Raw genomic sequence first — 23,475 nt, 5'->3', positions numbered from 1 at the left:
ACATCTCCTGTGAGCACTCTCAGAGCTCTGCTGGCTCTCACGTTCCTCGGGAAGCACCAACCACAGCAGTGACACTGCAGTGTCTGCCCAGAATAAAAACCTTCTGCTTAACAGTATCACCTCCTCCTTTCCTCCATAAAGAGTAACAGACTGAACCAGGAGAGGTTACAGAGTTATTGAGCTCAGACCTGGCACCTGAAGAGCCCCTCCAGGCCAAGGTTTGTGATGAAGTGTCACCTTCAAGGCAGGACACTCCCAGCCCAAGCAACTCTACACAGTGGGCATGGGGATGTATCACCAAGCAGGAAAACTTGGGTTCCAACTGTCTGTATCAGAATCACAAATTTCCCCAGCTGGTTTAGAGTGTGTTGAAACACTTGGTACATCTCCAAAGGCTCTCTCCTGGTAGGACTGACTCCAAACCAAGTGAAACAAGGCAGGGCAGTTCCAGCTGTTGTTGGACAATGCCATCAGGCCAGCTTGCTGCCCATCCTCTACCAAGTTGTACAGCTCCATGTAGTGCCTTGAAACACATCTGATTTCTCTGCATCAAGGACACTGTGCTGTCACGTGCCTGAAGAAAACCCCAACTCATTCAATACTAGATATTCCCTACCTGTAGGTTCAGACCATCTTATTTCCTCACTCTGAAAATGTAAAATCCCAAACAGTTGTTTCTGTGTGCCTACATACAAAGCAGCTGCACAGCAACTACTCTACCCAAAATTCTGGTGTTTCAAAACACTTTCAAAGGAGAAATTTGAAGGAAAAGAATTATTCACATCCCAACCTCAGTTACTCCTTTCACTATATGACGTGGAACAAGTTTGTGATCTGAAAGCAAAACTCCAACCATTTTTATTATTCCAGAATCCCACATCCCACAACTTTTTTAACCATAAACAGGAAATAGCTTCTGACAAGGCTATTTCTATTATTATCAATCTTCTATTATTGAGGCAAAAGGTGAAACTCTAGAATCACACACAGGTAACTAACTGCAGACACATGTATTGAACACCTGCGAGGTGAGCCCAAGCAGGACAGATGGGATGAGCATTAGAGCTTCCCTGCTGACGCTCTCCTGTACAGTGACCCCAAAATGCCACTCCAGTGGTAACTTTCAGAAGTACATTATATCATTAACAGAAACAAAATTGTGAGCAGGGATGGTGTGGAGCCCAAATATCATTTGAAGTGAAGCTGGACCTCCAGCACTACTGAAGAGCTGCTACAAGCACTGTCACAGGCAGTGTTTGAAGCCATTAAAATACCCACTGGAAACATCAGAGTCCATTTGAACAATTTATTAGTATCCTCTTTTTTTACAAGTTTTAGAAAAAGAACCCCAGGATTTTGCCTCCTGTGTGTTTTCGTCTCGCCTCCTCATGGTCCATGATGCCAGCTGAGGTTGTCAGGACAATATACCTGCCAAGAGAGAGCAAATGGTCAGGTCATCTCCCTGCTCCAGGCTGCTGCAGAGGTGACAGCACCACCTTCATCTGTGTCACAAACAGCAGGGCCTGTTCCTGTAACAGGCCCAACACAGTGAGACTGATTATCAACAGTGCAAAGCAGCTCCTCTCAGGAGCACAGCCCTGCAGCACACACAGGGCAGTGACAGACTTTGCTCCCCAGCTATTTGGCTCTTTCCCTGCATATTCCCACTGGGCACTCCCTGTCCAGCTGCTGGACACGTTTCTAGCCCAAGTCCACTTCTATCCTCCACAAATGCTGCTCCCCAGTGCAGGCAGAGGTGCCACAGCTCCTCAGCTGGGATCTCTGCGTGGTGCACTGCTAATGCCAACATCTGCATTACCAACACACCTCACCCACACAGCCCCAGAACCTCCTGTCCCACCACTCTAAATACCCTTAAAATTCCCACAACAGAGTGGCTACACAGGGCCAGCTGAAGCAGGAGTTACTGCTGGAGCCTTAAGAACAGAAACAGCACAGAACTGTTTTAATCAATCCTTTCTTTGATGGGACACACTGGCTGAGGCCCTGGAGACTCTTCCAGCTCCGCCATCCTGGTGCACAGGGAGTTACAGCTCTCAATTCCACACACTTTGTGAAGAAAAAGGTACATATAAGACTTCCTGTGTTGTGGAGGTTCGTTCAACAGAGCCTCCAAGTTCCTCATCACTTCATATTTGATTAACTTGCACACAGGACATGTGAATTCAAGTAGCACAATTTACTTTCACTGACCTGGTAACTTACATAACTCCTTCCCCATTTAAGAACAGCCATTCATAAAACCAAAACAAGTACGAGAAAAGTCCTACTTTCCATTAAACTGTGAAATGGTCAAACAAGGATTTTACCAAAGCCAAACAGAAACAGATCCTTGCTTAGCAGAGCCCCTGTAAAGCTGGTTTAAAAGGGCATTTATATGGAGGATGGATTTTTACACTGAAATTTAACTCCAGGCTGATCAGAGGAAAAGGTGCCAGGTGAGCCTAACTCAGGCAGTTTGTGAGTGTAACATTTTTACACACAACACACATTTGACCCTTCCTCATACTCACCCAAACTGACGGGAAGGCAGCAGGTTGTTCTGCCACTTTTCCAAATCCTTCAGCTGCACATCAAATCTGGGACTGATTACACCACACTGTAAGTAAGAGAGGATTCCATTATAAACTGAAGAACTTTATAGATTTGCAGCTGTGTGATCCCAGCTCCCTGCCTGAAGCACCTCACCAACTGCTGTCACACACACTCTGTTACACCTGGACCTCGCATCCAGTAATTCCACACCCATTCCTGCCTCAGCCTCACTCCTCCTCCTCCTCCTCACCTGCACAGCTCTAAACTGCAGCAATTCCACACCCATTCCTGCCTCAGCCTCACTCCTCCTCCTCACGTGAACAGCCCTAAACTGCTGCTGAAGCCACACCACCCAAGTAATGCCCACACCTGGGGGAAATACTAAAGCATGATGTAACATCAGCAACATTCCTGGGATTGCTCAGGGATATTCCACCTCTAACCATCATACAAAGTTAGCAAAAACAAAACCTCCATGTAAATTTTAACCAGGAAGAAATTACCACGTTACTGGAATTTTCAAGGTAGTTGTATCACTGACCAAGACCACCAGCACCACCACCAGTTACCTCACTGGCTCCAATTATCTCAACAACTATCCAACCCAAACCAGAAGCACACCTTCCTGCACTATGCACGTTTTTCTGAACTAAACAACTGTTCCCTTACTGCAATGATTGGGAGAAATATTATATCCATTAGCCTGGAAGATCCATATCATCCTGGAAGAGTTCAAGGAACACTACTCTCAAACCTGACCCACATCACTTCTATTACAGACACACAACACTGTGTCTACTGTAATTACTGTAACTACTGCAGTAATTTGGGGGTGTCAGCATTATCTGCCTTATACACTCTGCAATTTCCAGATGGCATCTTCACCATGAGGACAGCCCCCAACATGTTCTGAGCAAGAAATATTTTTTATTTCTTTACTGGAGAGCTAACTCTCACTGGAAGAGCTCAGCTGTAAACAGTGATGCACAGCAAGTCACACAGAACTACACAGCTCAGTAGTTTGAGACATAAGCACTTAAGAATTTCCAAAACACACATGAATGCCTCACATGCCCCAGGAGCTTCATAGGCACCAATTAATATAACATTCAACTTCTCCTCACTGCAAGCAAAGCCCACCTGGCAGCAGGAGAAAGGTTTGTCTTCTCCACATCTGCAGCTATCAAACATCAACTGAAAACCAATCCTATCCCTTAAGACAAGTCTTCCAGACAGCTTAAATATCAAACTGAGAGAGCACTAGGTAGCCAGAAAGCCTTTGAACAGGGAGAAATACACAGCACTTGCAAGCAGACTTCCCTGAAAGTGTATCTTACACAGTCAGAGTTTAAAAGAAATGTTAATTAGTGACCCATACCACTTTGAATCCAGACAAATTAACCACCGTTTTAACTGATAACACCCATGCTGCTCGTATTTACACGGATTCAACAAATACCACCTCCTTTACAAGCAGTTGTTTTAGAAATGGAGCAAACAAACATAAAATTTTTTAAGAAGTCTCATTTAAACACTTCTTTAGAGAACTGAATTCAGAAAGACAAATCCTACCTTGTTGAGTCTGCCTGTGAGGTTGACAACAATCTTCCCAGCTCTGTGATCATCAATTATCTCGAATTCACCAATGTAACCTGCAGGAGACCAGCAGACAGAGACACACACAACACTTAACTACAATAACACAACTAATTTACTGTGCTGTACCAAACTACTTCAAGCACCACGATTTAGATCTTTTACCGCAGCAGCAGCCGCGGACAGCCGGGGGAGCAGGGCCGGCACTTACCGTGCTTCATCATGACGGTGAGGAAGCGGACGATCACCTTGGAGCACGGCCGGATGAGCACCTGGCGCTTGCCGCGCTTCTCTGCATTGTTGATGCTTTTGAGAGCATCGGCCAGAACGTTCATCCGCACCATGGTGCCTGCAGGGAGGGCAGCAGTTACTGCACCGGCTCCTCGGCACGGAAACGCCGAGCAGCGCTTCAGTCAGGGCTGATTTTACATCGAAAAGATCCAACACTGACAGAAAGTTGCATTAAACCTTGAAAAGCACTTCAGGCTGAAGAAGCGAACCGAGTCACGCTCAGCTGTGATCAAGAAGAGTCACCACTACCGTAACACGTCAGGAAACCTGACACGGTTAAATTTGGCTCTATCAAAGCACACACACGATTTCAAAACCACCATCCAGACAGCTGTCAGCACTGTGACAGCTCCTCAGGTAAATCAGTTTGCCCTTAAAAGCCAATTAACACCAGTATTGCACAGTACCGACCCTGTACAATAACTAGATCCTATGTGGTATTAAATCAACAGATGCTGCTCGGTTCGCTGATCTGCAAAAACCTTGCAGGATGCACAAACACAACGCTCCGCAAAGGAAGGCCGGCAGCAGCTCTCAGAGGCTCGCCAAAAGGAGCCTCGGAGCAGCCCCAGCCCGGCGGGGATGACTTGGCACGGCCACCGCTCCGACAGAGCCGGGCCGCCGCCAGCTCCGTGCCCGAGCTGTCCCCAGCACCGGGGCAGCTCCTGCGGCACACGGGGACTTTCAACACCGAGCCACCAGCACCGCGCAGCCAACTCCCGCCCCCGGTGAGGGCCGCCAGCCCCCCGCGCCGGGGCCGCCTCCTCCCGGGGCCCGACCGCGCCCGCTCCCCGCTCCCTCCGCCCCGGCCCCGCCGCACGATCTGCATGCCCCTCAGCGCACCGGCTCCGCGGCTGCCCCGCGCCCGGCCCGGCCCAGCTCCCCACAGCCCCGGCCGCGCCCGGCCGCCGCTCCCGCTTCCCGCCGCGCATCGCCGAAAAGCGCAGAGCCACGGGCGGGAGGAGCCGCCCCCACCCCGCGTTCCGGGAACTCCGGACGGCGCCAGCGCCGGTGCCGGCGGCTCAAAGCGGGCCAGGCGGGTGGCGCGGTGCCCGCTGCCCGCGGCGGCGCGGGCGGGGCGGGCGCGGGGCGCGGATGGCGGCGGGACGGGGCGGATGCTGCGCGCCCGCGGCTCCGGCCCCACTCACCGAGAGCGTGATGGCGGAAAAGGAAGAGCCCAGGCCGCGCGGGCTGATGGGAGGGCCATCGGCGGGCGGAGATATCGCGAGACTTCGCCTCTCAGGCCTGGCCCTCCCCATTGGCTGAGACCGGGCGCCGCACTTCCGGAGCGACACCGCCTCCCGGCTGCCATGGGAACAGGGACGCTTCGCTCGCGTACGGCGGGGCGCGAGGGTCAAAAACCTGCGCTCCGCCGGGCAGAACGCGCAGCAGAGCCCCCGGGCTGGGACAGCGCAGCGGGGACACGGGGACACCGCGACAACGGGGACACGGGGCTGCGGTGAGCACAGCCCCCGCTGATACATGGGCTGTGTCCGTACTGAGCGCACACTCCGAAGGGGCACACTGTGCCAGCAGGCAGGCAGCAGCCAAGCCGGTGTCAGTGCATTCCCCACTCTCGAACACAGCTGGGGACACCGCGCTGCGTCACCGCTCAGCTGCACACACCCAGGATCTCTCCCACCGACAGGCTGTGCCCTTCAGCACTTCCTCAACCCTTCCCCCATCTCCTGCTACACAGAAAAATGCACTGACACCCTTCTCTGGACATGGACAAGAAGCAAGTGTTCAAGTAGTTTCTCTTTAGTCTGTATTTACCTATTCAACAGTTACAATAGACACTGAAGAGAGTTCATTTAAAACAGTAAACTTTTAAAACATTAACACAGGTTTTAGCTTTTTAAAGAAAAACAGTTCAGTTTTAAAAAAGGAGGGAGAGATCATAGAAAAGCACAAACAATTCAGGCTTATTTACAGAGTCAAACTCAGCATATTCAGAGTGATTTTTGTATACAGACAAACATTCATAAAACCAAACGTGCTACAAGGCTCCATGACAACAGCAGTTTCTAGAACAATCAGCTCTTAAAGTTACACACACCCTCATTCATTCTCTACAGTCTCAGTGCAATGAGTTTACATTACAGCTAAATAACTGAACTACAAATTTATGTATTCCAGACCCCTACTCCACACATTCTCTGGTACACACAGCCAAAAGAAGCAAACGGGTTCAGTGAGACAATGGAACCTTCTGGCCCCATTTTGGATGTGCACCCTCAGCCATGGCCATTCTCACTCTGCTAATTGTCCTCCTGCCACAAGGATCAGTAGTTACAAGCCTCCAAAAAGCATCAGCCTTCAGAACCCCCTCTCACACTTGCTGCAGCCACAATTAATGATCAGCAAATCTAACACAGTCACAGAAATACTATCAGGCATTACAGCTCTGCTGTTGGGGTGGTTATGCCCAGGGTCTGTTTGATGAAGACACTTAACAAGCTCCATACATCACAGAAGAGGATGTCTCACACAGGATCAGTTCCAGGCTGCAGAGCCCTACTCAGCACAGCAAGAGACAAACCCACAGCAGCTGCTGGAATGACTTTTTCACTTCGTCAGGGAGCCAATTAAAAAAAAGTCAGTGAGCAATACAACTTCTATTGTCTTAATTATACATTAATTCTCAAAACTGTTCCCAAGAAAACCTTCTACTAGAGTGAACAGCACTTAAGCCTTCATTCATTTTTCTTTTCCTTGTGCTTGAGAAGTTTGTTGATCTCCCTTTTTGCCATTCCAATGTACTTTGTGATGATCCCATGTTGGTTTAGTCCAGGAAACAGTAACAAGAAGCTTACTAAAGAGAAGGAAAAAAAATAATTAATACTCCCTTAACAAGCTTCTGTCACTCTGCAATTCTTTGCTTCCCTTAAGCCCCATTAATTGCCTGAAAAGAGAAAAACATAACCCTGCAACAAAAACACCCCACCACACTTGACCAAAAATTACTTCTACCAGTCTCAATCCATTTCAGGCAGCTAACAAAAGAGTTCTTTGTGTTTTGCATGCCCACACTTACCAATAAGATAGGTCAGAAAGAGATTGTGAACTTGCTGTCCAATCCAGGCAACCACAGCAAGAGTGAAGACCATGGTCATGAAGTACTAAAAGTGAAAAGTGAAGAGTTACCACAGACCTGCTGGGGATTCTGCCTTCCCTTCAGTGTTTGGCAGAACTTCAACATTTCAAACTAACATGAAGCTTTCTGGCTCTTCCACACATAATACCTATGCACAGGCATGTTAAAACTGAGATTACAGGATCTGTAATTGTCTATTCTCACTTATTTTCAGACCATCAGCTGAACAGGGTGCACGTTCTTCTTTTGCCCAGGTATCCCTTAGTGCCAGACTGTGCCATCCCCAATGCTGCAGCCACAGCTGTTTTCAGTAGTTCATGTACCAGCTGACACACCACTAAAGATCCAGCTTTTTGGACAGTTTGTGCACACTGGAAACAGCTCGTTTCCAAAAATTTACCTATCCAGAGAAATCCAGTCTTCCTTTATCTTATTATCAAAGGTATGCTCCTAAACTACAAGAACTGCAAGTTTTTAAGTTTTGTACCTTACCACTCCAGGTCTGAATAAATGTGTGACCAAGTCACAGCCAGAAGCGCCAGCTGCTGGTTTGGAACACCAGTTCATTCAGACCTTGCTAAAATATTTCAGACAAAACTAGATCACACAAAATCTTAAGACAACAGAGATTAATTCCTAGAACTCAGTACCATTTTAGGCTTTTCTTCCTTCAGAGTGAAGAGGCGCTTCCACCAGCCAACAATCCGGCGGCGACATTTCACCAAATTGCCGCAAATCTCGTGAAACCTTTGTTGCTGCTCCGTGGTCCTTTTATTAAAGGGAGGGAAAAAAGCCAGAAATAAGACTTCAATATTTAATTTAACATCTTAAAAAAATTCCCCATGCCATTTTTCCAGCAGTAAAGAAGTATCCAGTGCTTATGCTGGCACTTGCTTTGCTTGATACATTATTGAGCACTGCAAGGAAGTGCCCATGTCATTTTCCTGTATGCTGACTGTTAATTAAACTGACTCCTGACCTTAATCTGACACCAGAGTGATACACACAAATAATGCTTATCTACATAAGAACATTTATCCATTAGTCATCCTAAAGCAGATACACTAAAATTCACCTTTAACTCAAAATGTCGTTCAAATCAGGTTCTTCTTCAAGTTACTTCTTTTATACAAGACTTGCCTTTTCCAAAACTGTTTCACTCACAATTACATACATACTCTCTGCATTACTCTCTTTTTTATCACATTTACTGCTGTTTTTTTCCAAACATACAATCAGTACTCTTCCACATAATTTTACTTTTCAGTATATATTGTCCATTAATTACTAAAAACTAGTCTAGCAGAACTAACTAGCATGCTTAATGGAGAGTAAAGAATGTGCCTACTTCTTAAAAAAAATCTGATTTTTCCAGAAGAAAAGAATAATAAAGGTATGTAGAAGTAGTAATCCTCAGAAAAAGAATGAAGAACATGTTGCTACTGTCCTCACTTCATGTATTAGAGAGATTGCTGATTTCTCACTACAATGACTCTACAAAGTAACCATTTGATATCCACAAATCAGATATCCATTTTGATAAAGATCATATTTACACTCATTAAACTTTCAATTGAAGCTTTCCTCACCATTTATTAGAGCCAAAGATTCGAGGAGCAAGAGCAGGAACCAGGTAATCAGCCAAACAGAGGAACATGACCAAACAGGAGACACCTGAGAGAACTGATGGGTCCAAATAGTAGATCATCCTGTAGAAAGAAGAGAAATTATTTCTGAGTACTCAAACTGCTCAATACTAGACATGCTTGGTCACTTTTTCAGACTGGCTCAGAGCTTCCCACTGCAGAGCTCTCTCTTCCCTAACCTCAAACAAAATTACAGAAAATGCCTTTATCTCTTAATATACCAGATAAGAATATGCTACAAGCAAATAAGGTACAAAGTTCAGTAGAAGTAAAATTTCATCATTATTATTCTCTCAGAAATTGATCAACAGTGAACTTAACACTGATTGAGGGATGATGATGATGAGTGAACAAATGAAATAACCAGGCAGAGTAAAAGCTCTAATTTTGTTGCTCAAGTCACAGAATTCAGATCCACTAGAGGCTGTCATTTGCTCTGTCTCTCCTGGGAGAGCCAGCCAAACCTGTTCTGGCCATCAAGCTCCACTTAAAGCAGTGCTGCATTCTCCATACTCAGTCTGCCATTACTCAAAAACAGCACAAGGGCAAGTGGACAAGAACCAGCTGATCTCCTGAGTGTCTGATAACACCCAGCTGGGCCCTCTGCTACCCAACTGGACTTCACAGAACTTCCTGAAAACTGAAACAGTAAAAGCAAAGAAATGACCCAGTCCATGGGGCTGTTCTGTACATCTGCAGAGTGCTACTGCAGGGCCATTGATTCTCTACATCTGCACAGTGACACCGTGCTGGGTGTTCAAGGTCATTTTGGTGAGTTCAGAACCTGAAGTAGTTCTGCATTTCCATAAAGTATTACTCAGCACAAGATATTCCCTGCTATAATCACAGAATTTATAACAGAATATCCTGAACTTCACACAATTACTTCTTTTAAAAATTACTTTTTAGCTTCCATTTGATTTCCACCTTCCTCACCTCCCCTAAAAGCAAAAAAATTTATTTTAGCCAAAAGACCAATTATCCCTGCCTCACCTGGTTGAACATTTATTTTTGTAATTTCTCTCCTTATTGCAGGAACAGATAGAGCTGGCAAACTGCAGAGCTGGCACAAACAGCTGTCTGAGCAAGGCAGTCAGGTCATCTTTACTACCCTGTTACATAAAGGCACATCCAAGTGCTTCCAGCATCTCCAATCAGACAGGCAACATCCTTCCACCCTGCTGAGCTTACCTGCAGTCTTCCCTTTTCTCCTTTCTCAAAGGACAGGACAGAGAATATTAAAAAACCCTAGCTGTGCAAAAAAACCCTGAACTTATCCTGAACCCACAGCAAAGAGGCAGAATAGGATATTGTGCTCTATGGGAAGAAGCTTTCTGTAAGGATACTGCTGGTGGTGGGGGGGGGGGAACCAAAGGAGGTCATGAGATCTGACCAAGAAGCAGGGGACAAAGAATGAGGACAGAACATGAATGCAGCACTGAAGAACATTCAGCTGAGCACAGGAAAGACCCCAGCAACTACTGCTGGCAAACAGCTTTTGCAGAAACCATTCTGAGCAGGATGTGAATCATGTGACTTCCTGCTTTCATTACTTTTGTTTATAATTTCCAACAAAGTTCACACGTTTTAAGAAAAAGAACCTAGAGTAAAAGCCTTCCTATTAGACTTCTCCAGATGCCCTACTAATTTTCTTAATAGGTTTGGTCACAGCCATGAAGATGCAATGATGCTGCAGCTCCCTCCAGCAGGTACTCACAGGAAGGAGAAGGAAACAACACTCATCAGCGCCAGAGGAAACCAGGCTCGCTCCCAGCGCAGAACTTTATCTGTCATCAGAATCACTTCTCCCCATCCTTGCAACTGCTCCTCCAAGCTTGCAGTTTCAGCTGCCTACACAAAAAGAGAAGAAAATTCCTTTAACTAACCAGATTATCAAATTAATTCCCACACTGAAGTAGCTAAAAAAACCCCAGTGTAATAATTAAAGATCCCAGACACAAATCTTTCTGAGTAATTAAATTTGTAATAGTATTGTGAGTTTTGTACTAAGTTATGACATTGTAGCAGTGATACCTTTAAATAGTTAAGATCCTAGCAGCATGTACAGGCAAACAATACCTCCTCCCAGATTTTGCCAAGGTGTTTTCCCCTAATCTCCCATTTACCACACCCCATCCCCCCAGATTAGTAGAACATCAGGTTTTAAAGCCTCTCAAGTTTTCAGTGTCAATGACTGGAAAACTGTAATATGAGAACTGTTTAAAAATAAATGTATTTTCCAAGACAACTCTACCACATTAAATTGAAGCTTTCCAACTGCTGTCCAATGCCAGTTTATTATGAGGAAGATGGATAAAGACTCAGAATCCAGAGTAAATTTATCCAACTGATGACACCTGGACAGCAAGTCTTCCCACAAGCTGCCCAAGACAGCCTTTCAACTCCACTTCCTATGTGATTCCTACATTCCTCCCTACACCTCTCTTGCAAGGAGGCCCCACCTGTGCTGCCATCAGCTTGCTAAGCAGTTCACCTGAGGTGTTCCACATTTAACAGAGCTTAACAGTGTCCCCTCAGCGGGAGATGGCATCTGAGAGATTACAAAACTCAGGTAGACCGTGAACAGAACTGACTGCTGCCCGAGCAGTAAGAGATGAAAAGCCATGAAGACATGCACGTCTGCCGCGCAGAGCTAAAAGAACAGGTTTCACTCCCAGCTATGTGCTACACTTAATTCCAATGAGAACTCCGACGCCACTAGAATAACAAGCACAACACAGCTCGTGGATTTTCTACAGACCCCGGCGCCTCCCTCCAAGCTCCGAGCTCCTGGAGCTGCTCCCTGCGCCCAGCCTGGGTGTGCAGCACCGCAGCGCTCAAACGCCTCCAGCCTCTGCCCCTTCACGGGTTTTTACTACGATTTCCCCATTTCCCTCGGCAGCCGCTTACCAACTGAGGCATCACTATATATAGAGCCTTGTGTTTATTTAACTATTCAAGCATATCTTGGCACGTTTAGTTAAGCTGAATCACCCAACGCCTGCCGCTCTCCGGGATCGCTGCGGCGCTCGCTCCCGCAGCAGGAGGCTGCACACACACAAACAGACACACACGGACACGGACTGACAGACTGACATAGGCTGTAACCGCCGCAGATCACGCAACGCCAAGCGCTGCTGGGGGCTCCGGCCCGCGAGCAGCAGCGCAGCCGCCGCTCCCGCGCCCCGGGCCCGCAGCCGCAGCAGCCGCCGCACCGCGGGCCCCGAGCCCCCAGCGCCGAACCGCGTCACACAGCGCGGGGCCGAGCGGCCCCCGCCAGCCCCCACTGCGGGTAGGACAGGACAGGGCAGAGCACAGCAGAGCGGGCCTGGCTCCGCCGCCGCCCCCAGCAGGCCCGAGCGGCCGTCCGCCCGCCCTCCCTCACCAGCTGGTAGACGCTGTTGTTGTCCCCCTCCGCCATGTTGCGCCGCTCCCGCACCGCCGGCCACGCCCTCCGTCACTCGCCGCGCAGCCTCCTTTTATAGCCTCCGCGGGCCGCCTGAGCGCTGTGATTGGTCAGCCCCGGCGCCCCGCCGGCCGCCGGTTGGCTGCTGGGATTCGAACTGCGCTGGGCGTGCGCGCGCCCCCCTGCGCGCCGCAGTGCGGCTGAGGCGGTGCCGGGCCCGCGCGGGGAGAGCTGCTCGGCGCCGGGGAGGGGCGGCGCCCCACTGAAAAGTCTCGTTGGAAAAGAGTTCAGAGTGCAGCCTGCGAGCGAACACTACTTTGTCAACTGCGCCACGGCACTGAGTGACACACATCGGATCTTTCCTTAAAACACCTCGAGGGACGGTGCCTCTACCACCTCCCTGTGCCGCCCGTTCCAATATCTAATCACTGTGTGAAGAAATTCTTCCTAATGTCAAACCTAAACCTCCCCAGGCTCAGCTTAAGACTTTTTCCCCTTGTCCTGTCCCTTGTTTCCTGGGAGCAGAGCCCGACGCCGGGCCGGCTCCAGCCCCATTTGACCAGCTCTCTGAGGGGTCACCCCGAGCCTCCCTGGGTCCCCATGAACACCCTCAGCTCCCTCCGCTGCTGCTCCAGCCCCTTCCCCAGCCCCTTCCCTAGCTCTGAGGTCCCTGTGTCCCCAGTGAACACCCTCAGCTCCCTCAGCTCTTGCTCCAGCCCCTTCCCCAGCCCCTTCCTCAGCTCTGAGCTCGCTCCAGCCCCTCAGTGTCCGTTCTGAACTGAGGGGCCCTGACCTGGTCACACCACCCGAGGTGCGGCCTCAGCAGTGCCCAGCGCTCGGCAAGTTCTCTTGGTAACATCAAAGCCCAGCAAAGGTGTTTTATTTCCTTCAGAACTTGTGGCAGCATGGAAATAAATACAGGAGAAAGCCACTGGGATATAAATATTGTTTCTGACTCAGCTTTCTAAATGCTTCAGGCACGTGAGTTAATGAGCGTAATCACCGTGCCCAGGATGCAATGCAAGGCTATAATGAGAGCAAAGAAAACATCTCGGGCACCCAAACTGCTCTGGCACCAGCTTGATGGAGACAAAAAAGAGCAGGACTAAGGAAGACAGTGTAAAAGCAAACATATGTCTGTCCTGAATGGTTTGGTCTTTCACAGGGTGCTTCTCACACCCTAGAACATATGTAAAGAACAGATGCCATACTGAATAACTTTCAAATTCATTCACATGCCACTAAAAGCTAACAGTATTTTTGTGTAACGTTTTACACTTATAAATGGTGGAGTTCGCTCTCAAAATCTGTAATTTTACCACAGCAAAGCTCACACAAAAGGTGATTTCATAAGTAAGTGATGATGCCAGCAATAATTTTATTAGTCTTTTAAAAGAGCATGGAGCCATACAGGGCATGACCTCAAACAACCTTCCAATGTCTGTAGGGGCCTACAAGGAGAGGGATTCCTCATCAGGAACTGTAGTGACAGAACAAGGAGTAACGGGTACAAACTGAAAGTGGGGAAATGTGGGTTAGATATTTGGAGGGAATTCTTTACTGAGGGTGGTGAGAACAGGTTTGCCCAGGGAGATTCAGTGCTGGGATGTTTGGACTAGATGGTGTTTAAGGTCCATTCCAGCCCATCACCATTGTGTGGGTCCATGATGCATTACAGTTTCTACAGATATTTACAGTGCCCTGCAGCAACACTGCTCTGGCTATAAGATAACATCAGCCAGCTCCTGGTTTCACCCATTTATGTGATTCTCACCACAAAAAACCCAAGCACTTACCAATGGAAAAGCAGGCACTGCCATCATCTCCAGCCAGTCTCTCAAACCCAGCTCCCCATCCAGGTGCCCTTGCAGCTTTTCTCCATCCCAGAGGGCCCATGGAGGTGCCTTTCCCTCCTATTAGGTGTTGCTGCATACCTCAGAGGGACAGGTGAGCATTGCTGGGTGCCCTCAAGCCCAGAAATGCCAGAGAGGCCATGGAACACAGCACAGGGCAAGCCCTGCCACCTGTCCACCCCTCACTGAGCAGCCAGGCCTTGAGAGACACCAAGTCACATTAAAAAATGTGTGCCTAAAGTACAGGTATTCACAGATTGCATTGTTAAATCTCAGCCATGGTGCACCATCAGCAGCAGCTCAGCACCTCCTGCACCCTACCTGAGCTACACGCAACACATGGCACAGACCATGCTGCAATGGGATCCATTCTTCCTGCACCAAGATTCTCTCTTAGCAGATGCACAGCAAATTAAATCCCCAAGCTGTTTTCAAAGCACCTTTAAAAGGGGCAGTGCAATTGCTCTGTGCACTTAGAACAGGCACACAAAGTTTACATGTCAAACCTCCACCCTTTTCAGCATACCTAATGCACATTTATTATGCTAGTAATAAAAAAATTAGCCTGATGAATGGCAGAATTGCTCTAATCAGCTATGCATTTATGTACACAGCAGTAGTTTGTAGCTAATATCTGTAATTTCTGTGAAATCCTTTAGCTAAAATATTAACAGTATGCTCACAACTTCACTAAAGGAAAAATGCATTTTATAATTTGGGAGCACATTAACAAACACACAGATGGCAGGTCCTCTGAACTATTTTTCCTAGTCAAATTCTTTAATGCATAAAGTGTGTCTGCTAATTTTAGGAAAAGCTTGACAAAAATAAAAGGAAAAAAAGAAAGCAAAGAAACCTTTGAAGTACTTGAGGGCACTAAAACAGAATGGCTAATGTGCCAGGCACAGAACATATTGATGAATAATTGAAGTAAATTAACCTTAAAGACTACAGCACTTAGAAAAACAGAGCTTCAGCTTGAGGGACTTGAGTCTTTTACAGACATTTGAAAAATCAGACAAAACATTATTTAAATAGGATAATCCTTGAGGGCAAAAATATTGTTGCAAAGCAAAATCAAACCATGAAGTCCCTAAAAAGTACAAAACTATTTCTGTTAACTATATAGATCTGCTGCATTTTCCATTTGTTGTACTGACTGTGCCATTATCCTACCAAAATAATCTAGGACACCACTAATAATTCCAGTTTAACACATCCCAGCAACACATTTGGCAGAGCCATGCTCACATCCTGGCTTTCCAAAAGGGGAGAAGGAAGAGAGGCAAACAACCAACTCCATTTTCAAAGGGCATCTCAACCACGAGCCTATAGAATTGTGAGGGGGTAACAAAACTGCTGAACATATGTGGAATTTGGCTTTGAGAAATCACTTTATAGCCTGGTCCCTTGGTTAATATTTACTGCAGGTAAGCAGCAGGCAAAAAATTGCCCTCAGTTGAACTGTTTGACTTCTACAGCTTCAGCTGGTTTGCATGTATTTAGAGAGGTGATTCTAGACTTGCATTATTCTAGGTGTGCCTCACTGCAGAGAAAATAAACACCAGTTCTACTGAAAATAAAGGAAGGACCCTCATGTCTTTTTAAGAAGCATCTTTTAAGAGAATGTAACTAATGCAGTCATATATGCAGGATGTGTGAGCAGAACCTGAATTTTAGGTTTCATCAAGACTGTACCAACCTCCCATACTGTCAACATTTCCAAGAAAAATGTGTCAGCACACATGTGAACAGTGCCAGCCCACTAGCACATCTGAGCTGTCTCCTTTGCATTAGTTATGCAAATTTAAGTCTCTAGAGAATCCTGTTCCAATTTGGGGTTTGGTTTGTTATTTGTTTGTATCTGGCACTTTTATTCCTCCCTGTAATTTTCACAACCACACAGTGTTGCCCAGAAGGAAATTAAAAACACGTATTCTTTTTTATTTTTTAAAACTTTATTAAATTACGCAGTAAGAACCCATCTCCACACAAGTGTTTCATTTCTGGATGGCAGAGGTATAATACATGAGCCACAGGTGAGTGCATTACCCCTCCCTTCCCCCCAGCTTCCAAGAAACAAAACAGCAGGTACAACACACTCCTGTCACTACACTTCTCCAACAGATTGTTCATAAGGTCATTTTGAACTGGAGAAAAATGGAAAGGACCAACAGTGTCAAGTGTCCTGTTGTGCACATGAATGTTCTTCACTGCAACATTCCAACAGCGTTTCCTGCGGCGAGCGTGGCAGAGGGTCAGGAAGCAGCGGCAGTGGAATGCGTTTGCACGGGGACTGTTAGATGCAAAGCCTGTGACTTCCCTAGAGGTAATCAGGCAATCAGAGTGCAAGGAAGGCCATATGACTGTTGAAAACTGTTACACTTCAAAGTGCATGTCCACAAAAAGTTGGCAACAGAGGAGAAAGTGAATTCTAAGACCTACTGCGGAGGCAGAGCAGTCAGCATAGTGCAAATACTGAAAGGAACAGAAGGTTGCTGGCATTATCCAAAAATCACCAGCCAAGCTTCCTACTCAGATGAACTGCTGCAAACCCTTTCAATTAAATTAATTTTATGCCAGTAGTGGGCTTGGCTCCAATCTTTTAATACTTGGATTTTGACTGAAAAATGCTGTATTGAAAGTGTGGTTTTACTCTGAAAAGTGACTAAAATGGCATTAAGGATCTTCCCACATTTTTCAGCAACTATCCATAACGAATTCACCAAGTTTACAAAAAAACTTTTTATACAGAGCTACAACAAATTTATCTGGGTTCAGAATGCCAGGGTGCATTTCTGCTTTAGCTATCAGCACCTTTACAGTTCTGCAGTTGTAGCTGAATTCTGTGGAATTTGTTTCTCTAAGAAAAGGAAGTTGCCTTTTCCTAAAGGTGTCCTGCTTAAAAAATAAAGCAAGAAGTCTTTCAGACAACCAGCACACAAGCAGGACCTTGATCCAAGGAAGATGATGCCATTTTTAGAGAGACTTTTCTGACCATAATCACACTTTGAGAATTGATTAAAAAAAAACCTTGGTGGAAGATTCCCTATGGATGCATTACTGAACAGCCATCTATAGAAGAAATATGGCGAAGGAAAACTACTTTGCAGAAATCTTTACAGATCTAGTTGAACAAAAATTTGAGAGTCCTTCATTTCTTGGATTATATGTATACCCCTGTGAAGTGAAGCACTAGAATTTACAAGTGTGAACTAAAAGGATTAGGAAAATGAAGTAAAAAGCATATCACTCTACCTCCACCAGAACATCACTTTATTGTTTATCTGTCATCAACAATGTAAAACTCTACTAGATACTCTATCCTGGTTTTTAAAAAGGTAAAGATTACATTGCATTAGCTACGTTGTACGAAAGAAACTACAGCAATCACAGTAGAATGAGATTGGAGGGACAATTTGAATTACAAAAAAGTGTACACTGCAAGCAGAGGGAAGTGCACATTAAATCAAATGCCAGTAGGAATCATTACTTTTAAATGCACAGTGACAATTTTGAGAAACTGTACATAATAGAATCACAAAAATGACTTTAAAATAACCAAAATTACATTTTGCATTTGACCATCCAACTCATAAGTAATCGTTGATGTTCTGTATTTTCAGTGCTTTTGGAGAAATTGTTTACCAAACAGAATTTAAGTCGTTAATTTGACTAAACTGTGAAGTAGAAGGATTGAAATAAAAAGTATATTGGAAGTACGCCTAACCTACAAGAATAAGCCAAGAGGGGGGTATGCGAGGAGAGGCTGGGAGGGAGGAGTGAAAGGAAAGAGGAAAGGGAGAAGAGAACAAAGGCTTTTTCTTCTATCTCAGAAGTTCTTCCAATGCGGCGTGTATCTGATGTACAGCTCTTTGCTTTCAGTCCATTTCTGAAGTTTACATTTTGTAGCCTTTTCCCGTACTAACTGGTCAACTCAACCAGCACTGCTGCCACAGAACAAGAGGAACGAGGATCTGAACACGTCAAATCTGCCCTTGCTGTGATTTCTTCATGGCCCCATTTTTCTGTTTTTCTTTGAACAGGGTTCAGTGTTTCCTGAATTGTTCACAGGGTCAGGTGGAATTGAGTTCCAAATCACTCTGCCGTTTGTAGCATCCTGATTTCTTTCTGCAGCTGACCCCCAGACACGTTTGCAGTTCTTCCGTAGCAGAAAGACAAACCGTGTTGCTCAAGCGGTGAGCGTTCACCCTTGACCGTGGGGGTTGCAGACCATTGTGTTTAGCGTATCCCTGAGTGCAGCTATCCTGCAGGATTCACTTCCCAGTGCACCGAGATTTCCTAGGTTTCCTCAGATTAAGCCCCAGTATGCATCACCACCGACTGTGGTGCGGCTACGGATGCCTGAGGCCGAGTTGATTCTGGTGGATGTCTGACCTCGCTGAACCAGACCGAGCTGCTGTCTCCCTACTCATACCCAGGCAGTCCAACCTTCATACAGCTGAGCCAAGTTATCTAGATTAGTTGCTTCCTTAATCACAAAGTCAACCTATTAAAAAGGTCAAACAAGGAATTAAAAATAAGCTAGAATTTTAGAAGTGTTTAAGTGATCTTACAATTTACTGTCGAATGCCACCTGCAAATATTTATTGAAAAAAATCTGAAGTAACTGTAGACATAACTTGGTGCAGTCTACATAAGAAACAGGAAGCTGTGCTGCAAAAAAAAAGTCACATTATCATCTCATTCACAGCCCCTATCCTGTGGAAGTAGCCACACCATTCTCAAATAGACGTGGACAACTGTGTCCCCTGACTCCGTTGCCCAGAGACAGGAGTTGTGTGTTGTGTTAGTGAACACAGACAAGTCTGTCCCTTGGGCAGCTGTACAGATCTCGTGTTCTCCCTGGCTACCAGCAGCTGTGGAATAAATGTTAGCTTAGTGACAGACAAAAGACAATTTTATCCGATTCATGGCTCTACATAAACCTCCCATACAAAAAACAAAAGCATATAACAGTAAAAAAAAAAAAAAAGGCAATACAAGGCAGCAGCAACCTTGATTTGCACTGCAATAGCTCCTACCCCAAGGAACCCCCATTCACAACAGGATTTCAGCCCTGAAGGCACACTTCAGCATACACACCTGCATGTATTTAAAGCAAAGACCAGTACTGGATCTTTATTTTCAACTCACCTGTTCAGCCACAGACATTCTCCTGTTGGGATCCACATCTCGGCCCTCTAACTTGGCTTTGACCCGCTTCCACACGCTAACTGCGTAGGAATTCCTCTCCTGCACAGCTACAGGTACAAAACAAAGTTTATGCAACTTGACACTCCTGCACAGAAACCCTCTGAGGTATTTTTTTGTTGCTGTCAGTGGTAGGGCTGTTGGTTTTTTTGAGGTTTGTATTTACCTTTTCCTGTTTTAGGGTCCCTGGCTGTCTTTTTGGGACTACAAGCAACACTTTTGCCAGTTCCTGGGACTGTGTTTGGAGGAGTATCTGCTGATGTTGCAAGATTTTTCTGAATTAGCTTTCTTGCATTCTGTGACATCACCTCTGGCTGAGTTTTCTGCCCCGTATTGCTACGTACAGCTGTAAAGAAAGTTTAAAAGTGCTTAAAGTCTTCAAAATAATAGCATATTACAGATGCAAGAAAAAGCACAATTAAATGCATTTCAAATAGACCTATCAGTTTTTCAGAAAAAATGCATTTTAAATTTGCATTTTAAATTCTGCACCAGTTTTCAATTTTTCCATTTTCTAATTTCTTTCACTTCATAAACAAGAAGTTTTATTCCACTGCTAAGAATTTATTTATATCAAGTAAATTGTCTGCATTTCAAAGTTCAGTATGAGCTACGATCCCCTCTCTAATATCAATTCCTGGTGGTTTCACATTTGTACTTTTGCAAGCATTACCTGCAGCAAAGGTTGGCTGATATGTAGCAGCTGAAGTTGGGCTGGAGCATTCATTTGCTGTATCCGTGACTAAGGGTGATGCAAACCCCACCAGATTATTGTAGACACTGGGAAATATAATGGAGTTAGTAAATACTCATGCAGCTACTTGACTTACTGAAAACCCAAAAATTAAATTAATTAAAATTTTACAAGAAGATTTCTGAGTTTTAAGAAAATCATCAAGCATGTGTCCCATGATGTGTTCCTGCTACATTAAAGCAGGTATGCAAAATGCCTTTTGTCACCTGAGAAAAGGTAACTCTCTTACCTTTGGCTCTGTGTTTTAAGTTCTTTCAAGGTGGGAGTTATTTCCTGCAGCATTTCAACATGTTCCTGACTGCGGACTTGACCCATAACCTGAACTAAAGTAAACAGAACTGTCTGAATATTATCTTGCCATGATTTATATTCACCCAGGAACTGCCTAACACTGTTCTCATAGGGAACATCTTCACCATCTGCCAGAGCCGCTTCTTCATCCTGTAACCAAGATGTACAAAAAGGTCAGCTGCTACATTTTGGCTATGAGAATAAAGTGGAGATTTCTAAGCCTTTTCAGTCCTTCAGTTTGTCATATGATTACAAATAACTATAATTTTCAGCAGTTATGTATGAAGAAATAAATTTTTAAATTATAAAATTTTTCACAGCTTTAGAACCAAAAGGGTTTACAAACACAATGTTTCAACTGCCAAGACAGAGAAACGGTTCAGTTCAATAAAAGCCTGCTAAGGCTAATGCTAGAAAGTTTTACGAATTCTTAAACATGAACTTTATGTCTTGAACTCCACATGCACAAACATTTTACTGTTTCTAGATACTTTACAAAGCACATAGCTACTACTGTTATTTTTCTTAAACTGTACTGACTTGGGTTTGAGGAATAAATTTAAGGATGTTTCAGGTATACCTTTGCCATAGCTTTCAGTAGATGTTTGACATCTCCAAGCTGTCTGTTATGACCCGTGAGCACAGTTTTAATACTATCCACCAGATTCTGAATTGTTTCACAAACTGTTTCTATTTGTTGTTCTCTTTCTGTTTGTACTGTTCTCTGTGTAGATATCTCCTGGGTCAACTGCTTGTGAGCTGAGTGAAGCCATTCAGAGCTGCCAATAGGATGTTCGAGACCAGTGCCCTAAAAATAACAGAAACACTTCTTTATCTGTACCCAGAGATAAAACGCTTTTGCTGTGCAGACAGCACTGCCAAGTGTTTAACTGACAGCATGAACTCTGCAGCCACACTCCATCTGCAGGTACACATAACAGAGAATGGAAGGCAAAGCTGAGAGCTCCCTGCAGTGATTCTGAGAGGTTTCATGCCCTGCCCTGTGCTCACCACCCTCTGCAGCAGGCGGAGCTCCAGGTCAGACACGGAGCTGTTGAACTGGGATGCGAAGGAGCACATCTGCTGACAGCGCTTGAGGAGCTCAAACAGGGCAGCATCCAGGTTCAGGGCTTCCGCTGTTCTGGTACGCAAACTCTCAAAATGAATGATATTACTGCAAAGGAAAGTGACCTGAAAATCAAAGAGTGAGAAAAATTATTTCACTTCAACTGTCTAAGAGACAAACACTGTTTTTTTCATGTGCTTTGAAGTGAGGATTTTAAACACACAGAAACTGCTCTGTTACAGTAGCAGTATCATCCCAGGGTCATCCAACCCTGCAGCAATTCTCACAAAGATTATTCCTATTGCTTTCAAGTGGGATTCCCAGAAGTATTTAGTTATCCATGCTTGCTCTTTAGATGCAGAGCAGAAAAATATCTTCTACATAAACCTCAAGTGGGAAATGAAGAGTGAACACACTCATGGAATCAAGAGTACTGTACATATCTGTAGTACCTGGCTCGCTCTTTGACTTTCTTTCAGTACAAGGTTTCTTCTTTCAGCAATAGTGGCATCAAAATCTTGCAAGACTGGGGCCAGTGCAGGATTAGCACCTCCTGCCCATTTTAAACGCTGCTCAATACTTGCTTCAAGTGCTGCTAGTTTCTCCTGCATTGGGGAAGAAAAAAGCCCATATAGATAATTCATACTGATACACAGCATTCTAAGCCTGGCTTTAAATAAATTCTGCATACATAACACATGTAGACATTTTCTTATGCCATGTATGTAAAATACTGCAGTGTTCATGATTAACAAATGTTAGTTTATGCTGTTTAAAAGTTTATTTCCAGTACACATCACAACTGGATTTGATTGTTACATAAAGTCTACCTGTCTAGACTTTAACTCACCAAAAAAAAGGCAAAAGTAATCAGAGTTCTAGACTGAGAATTATATAACATCATTATATTTGCCTCCATTATTTTGCAAATAATTCAAGAAATTATTATAAACAGTACCTTCACAACTAAAAAAAGGAAATTAAAATTCAGGAAGCTAAGCAGCATTTAACAAACAATTAAACATTCTACATTACTGGCACCAAACAAATCTAAAATACTGAGCAAAGCCACAGCATACAAACCTTAAAACACAGAAGAATAAATTTGCCCGTTTCTACAAAGGGAACTTCTGACATTTAGCTATGAAAAATAATAGTAAGGATGATCTAAGGCACACAAACTTAAAGAAAAGGAGCATTAGTAGCCTTCAGAAAGAAAGGTACTTTCACAGATTTGTATTTTTTGTCAAAGACATTTACTGCTATTCCAAAGAACATTTTGGATGAGACAGCAAAATCAAACAATATAACAGTATCCATCAGAAAGAGATTGATGACAATACCCCCACATTTGTGTGAGACAGCAAGCCAGATAACATAATTTGAATGTGGCAGATGATTTTGCAGTTTGTGTTTGCCACATTTCAATGGGCTGCTGGACAACCCTCCCCAAACAGCCATACCTGGACCGTTGCAATGGAAGCTTCAATCTGACTGAGCGTGTGAAGTTTCTTTTTCATGTTGGTTAAAATTACAGAACGAGGTGGAGTGACAGAAATAGCCTGGGGACGATTGATGAGGAGATCCTCATGCTGCCACTTTAAGAAAGCAACAGCAACACTTGATTATCAATATTGCTCAGCACAAAATACTTAGCATCACAAACAGCAATTCCAGTGCTCTGGTACCCTGTATAAGTAAGGGC

The 23,475-nt window shown here is 44.9% G+C and overlaps 3 protein-coding genes across 3 annotated transcripts in view; all 3 read right to left on the bottom strand.

Moving 5' to 3' along the window:
- Positions 1–1,292: 1,292 nt before the first annotated feature.
- On the bottom strand, positions 1,293–5,700 carry RPS15A (ribosomal protein S15a). The gene is made up of 5 exons (XM_030958478.1): positions 5,592–5,700; positions 4,364–4,501; positions 4,129–4,208; positions 2,535–2,620; positions 1,293–1,428 (listed from the first exon to the last, which is right to left on the bottom strand). Exons 2-5 carry the CDS (start codon positions 4,494–4,496, stop codon positions 1,335–1,337), a joined length of 393 nt encoding a protein of 130 aa, XP_030814338.1. The 5' UTR covers positions 4,497–4,501; positions 5,592–5,700; the 3' UTR covers positions 1,293–1,334.
- Positions 5,701–6,188: 488 nt separating this feature from the next.
- On the bottom strand, positions 6,189–12,681 carry ARL6IP1 (ADP ribosylation factor like GTPase 6 interacting protein 1). The gene is made up of 6 exons (XM_030958223.1): positions 12,572–12,681; positions 10,904–11,037; positions 9,130–9,249; positions 8,191–8,308; positions 7,481–7,565; positions 6,189–7,258 (listed from the first exon to the last, which is right to left on the bottom strand). Exons 1-6 carry the CDS (start codon positions 12,605–12,607, stop codon positions 7,140–7,142), a joined length of 612 nt encoding a protein of 203 aa, XP_030814083.1. The 5' UTR covers positions 12,608–12,681; the 3' UTR covers positions 6,189–7,139.
- Positions 12,682–17,704: 5,023 nt separating this feature from the next.
- SMG1 (SMG1 nonsense mediated mRNA decay associated PI3K related kinase) overlaps positions 17,705–23,475 on the bottom strand; it is a 59,836-nt gene continuing 54,065 nt past the window's right edge. The window contains exons 55-63 of the mRNA XM_030957872.1: positions 23,234–23,368; positions 22,223–22,375; positions 21,716–21,895; positions 21,285–21,512; positions 20,643–20,854; positions 20,333–20,439; positions 19,826–20,005; positions 19,603–19,709; positions 17,705–18,955 (exon numbers count right to left, since the gene is read on the bottom strand). Of these exons, the coding sequence (XP_030813732.1) occupies positions 18,878–18,955; positions 19,603–19,709; positions 19,826–20,005; positions 20,333–20,439; positions 20,643–20,854; positions 21,285–21,512; positions 21,716–21,895; positions 22,223–22,375; positions 23,234–23,368 (1,380 nt within the window). The 3' untranslated portion in view covers positions 17,705–18,877. The remainder of the gene's footprint in view (positions 18,956–19,602; positions 19,710–19,825; positions 20,006–20,332; positions 20,440–20,642; positions 20,855–21,284; positions 21,513–21,715; positions 21,896–22,222; positions 22,376–23,233; positions 23,369–23,475) is intronic.

Source organism: Camarhynchus parvulus, chromosome 14 (assembly GCF_901933205.1).
Source record: "Camarhynchus parvulus chromosome 14, STF_HiC, whole genome shotgun sequence".
Classification (NCBI taxonomy): domain Eukaryota; kingdom Metazoa; phylum Chordata; class Aves; order Passeriformes; family Thraupidae; genus Camarhynchus; species Camarhynchus parvulus.
Note: the sequence above shows the minus strand (reverse complement) of the source record. Positions and strands in the feature narration are given on the sequence as shown.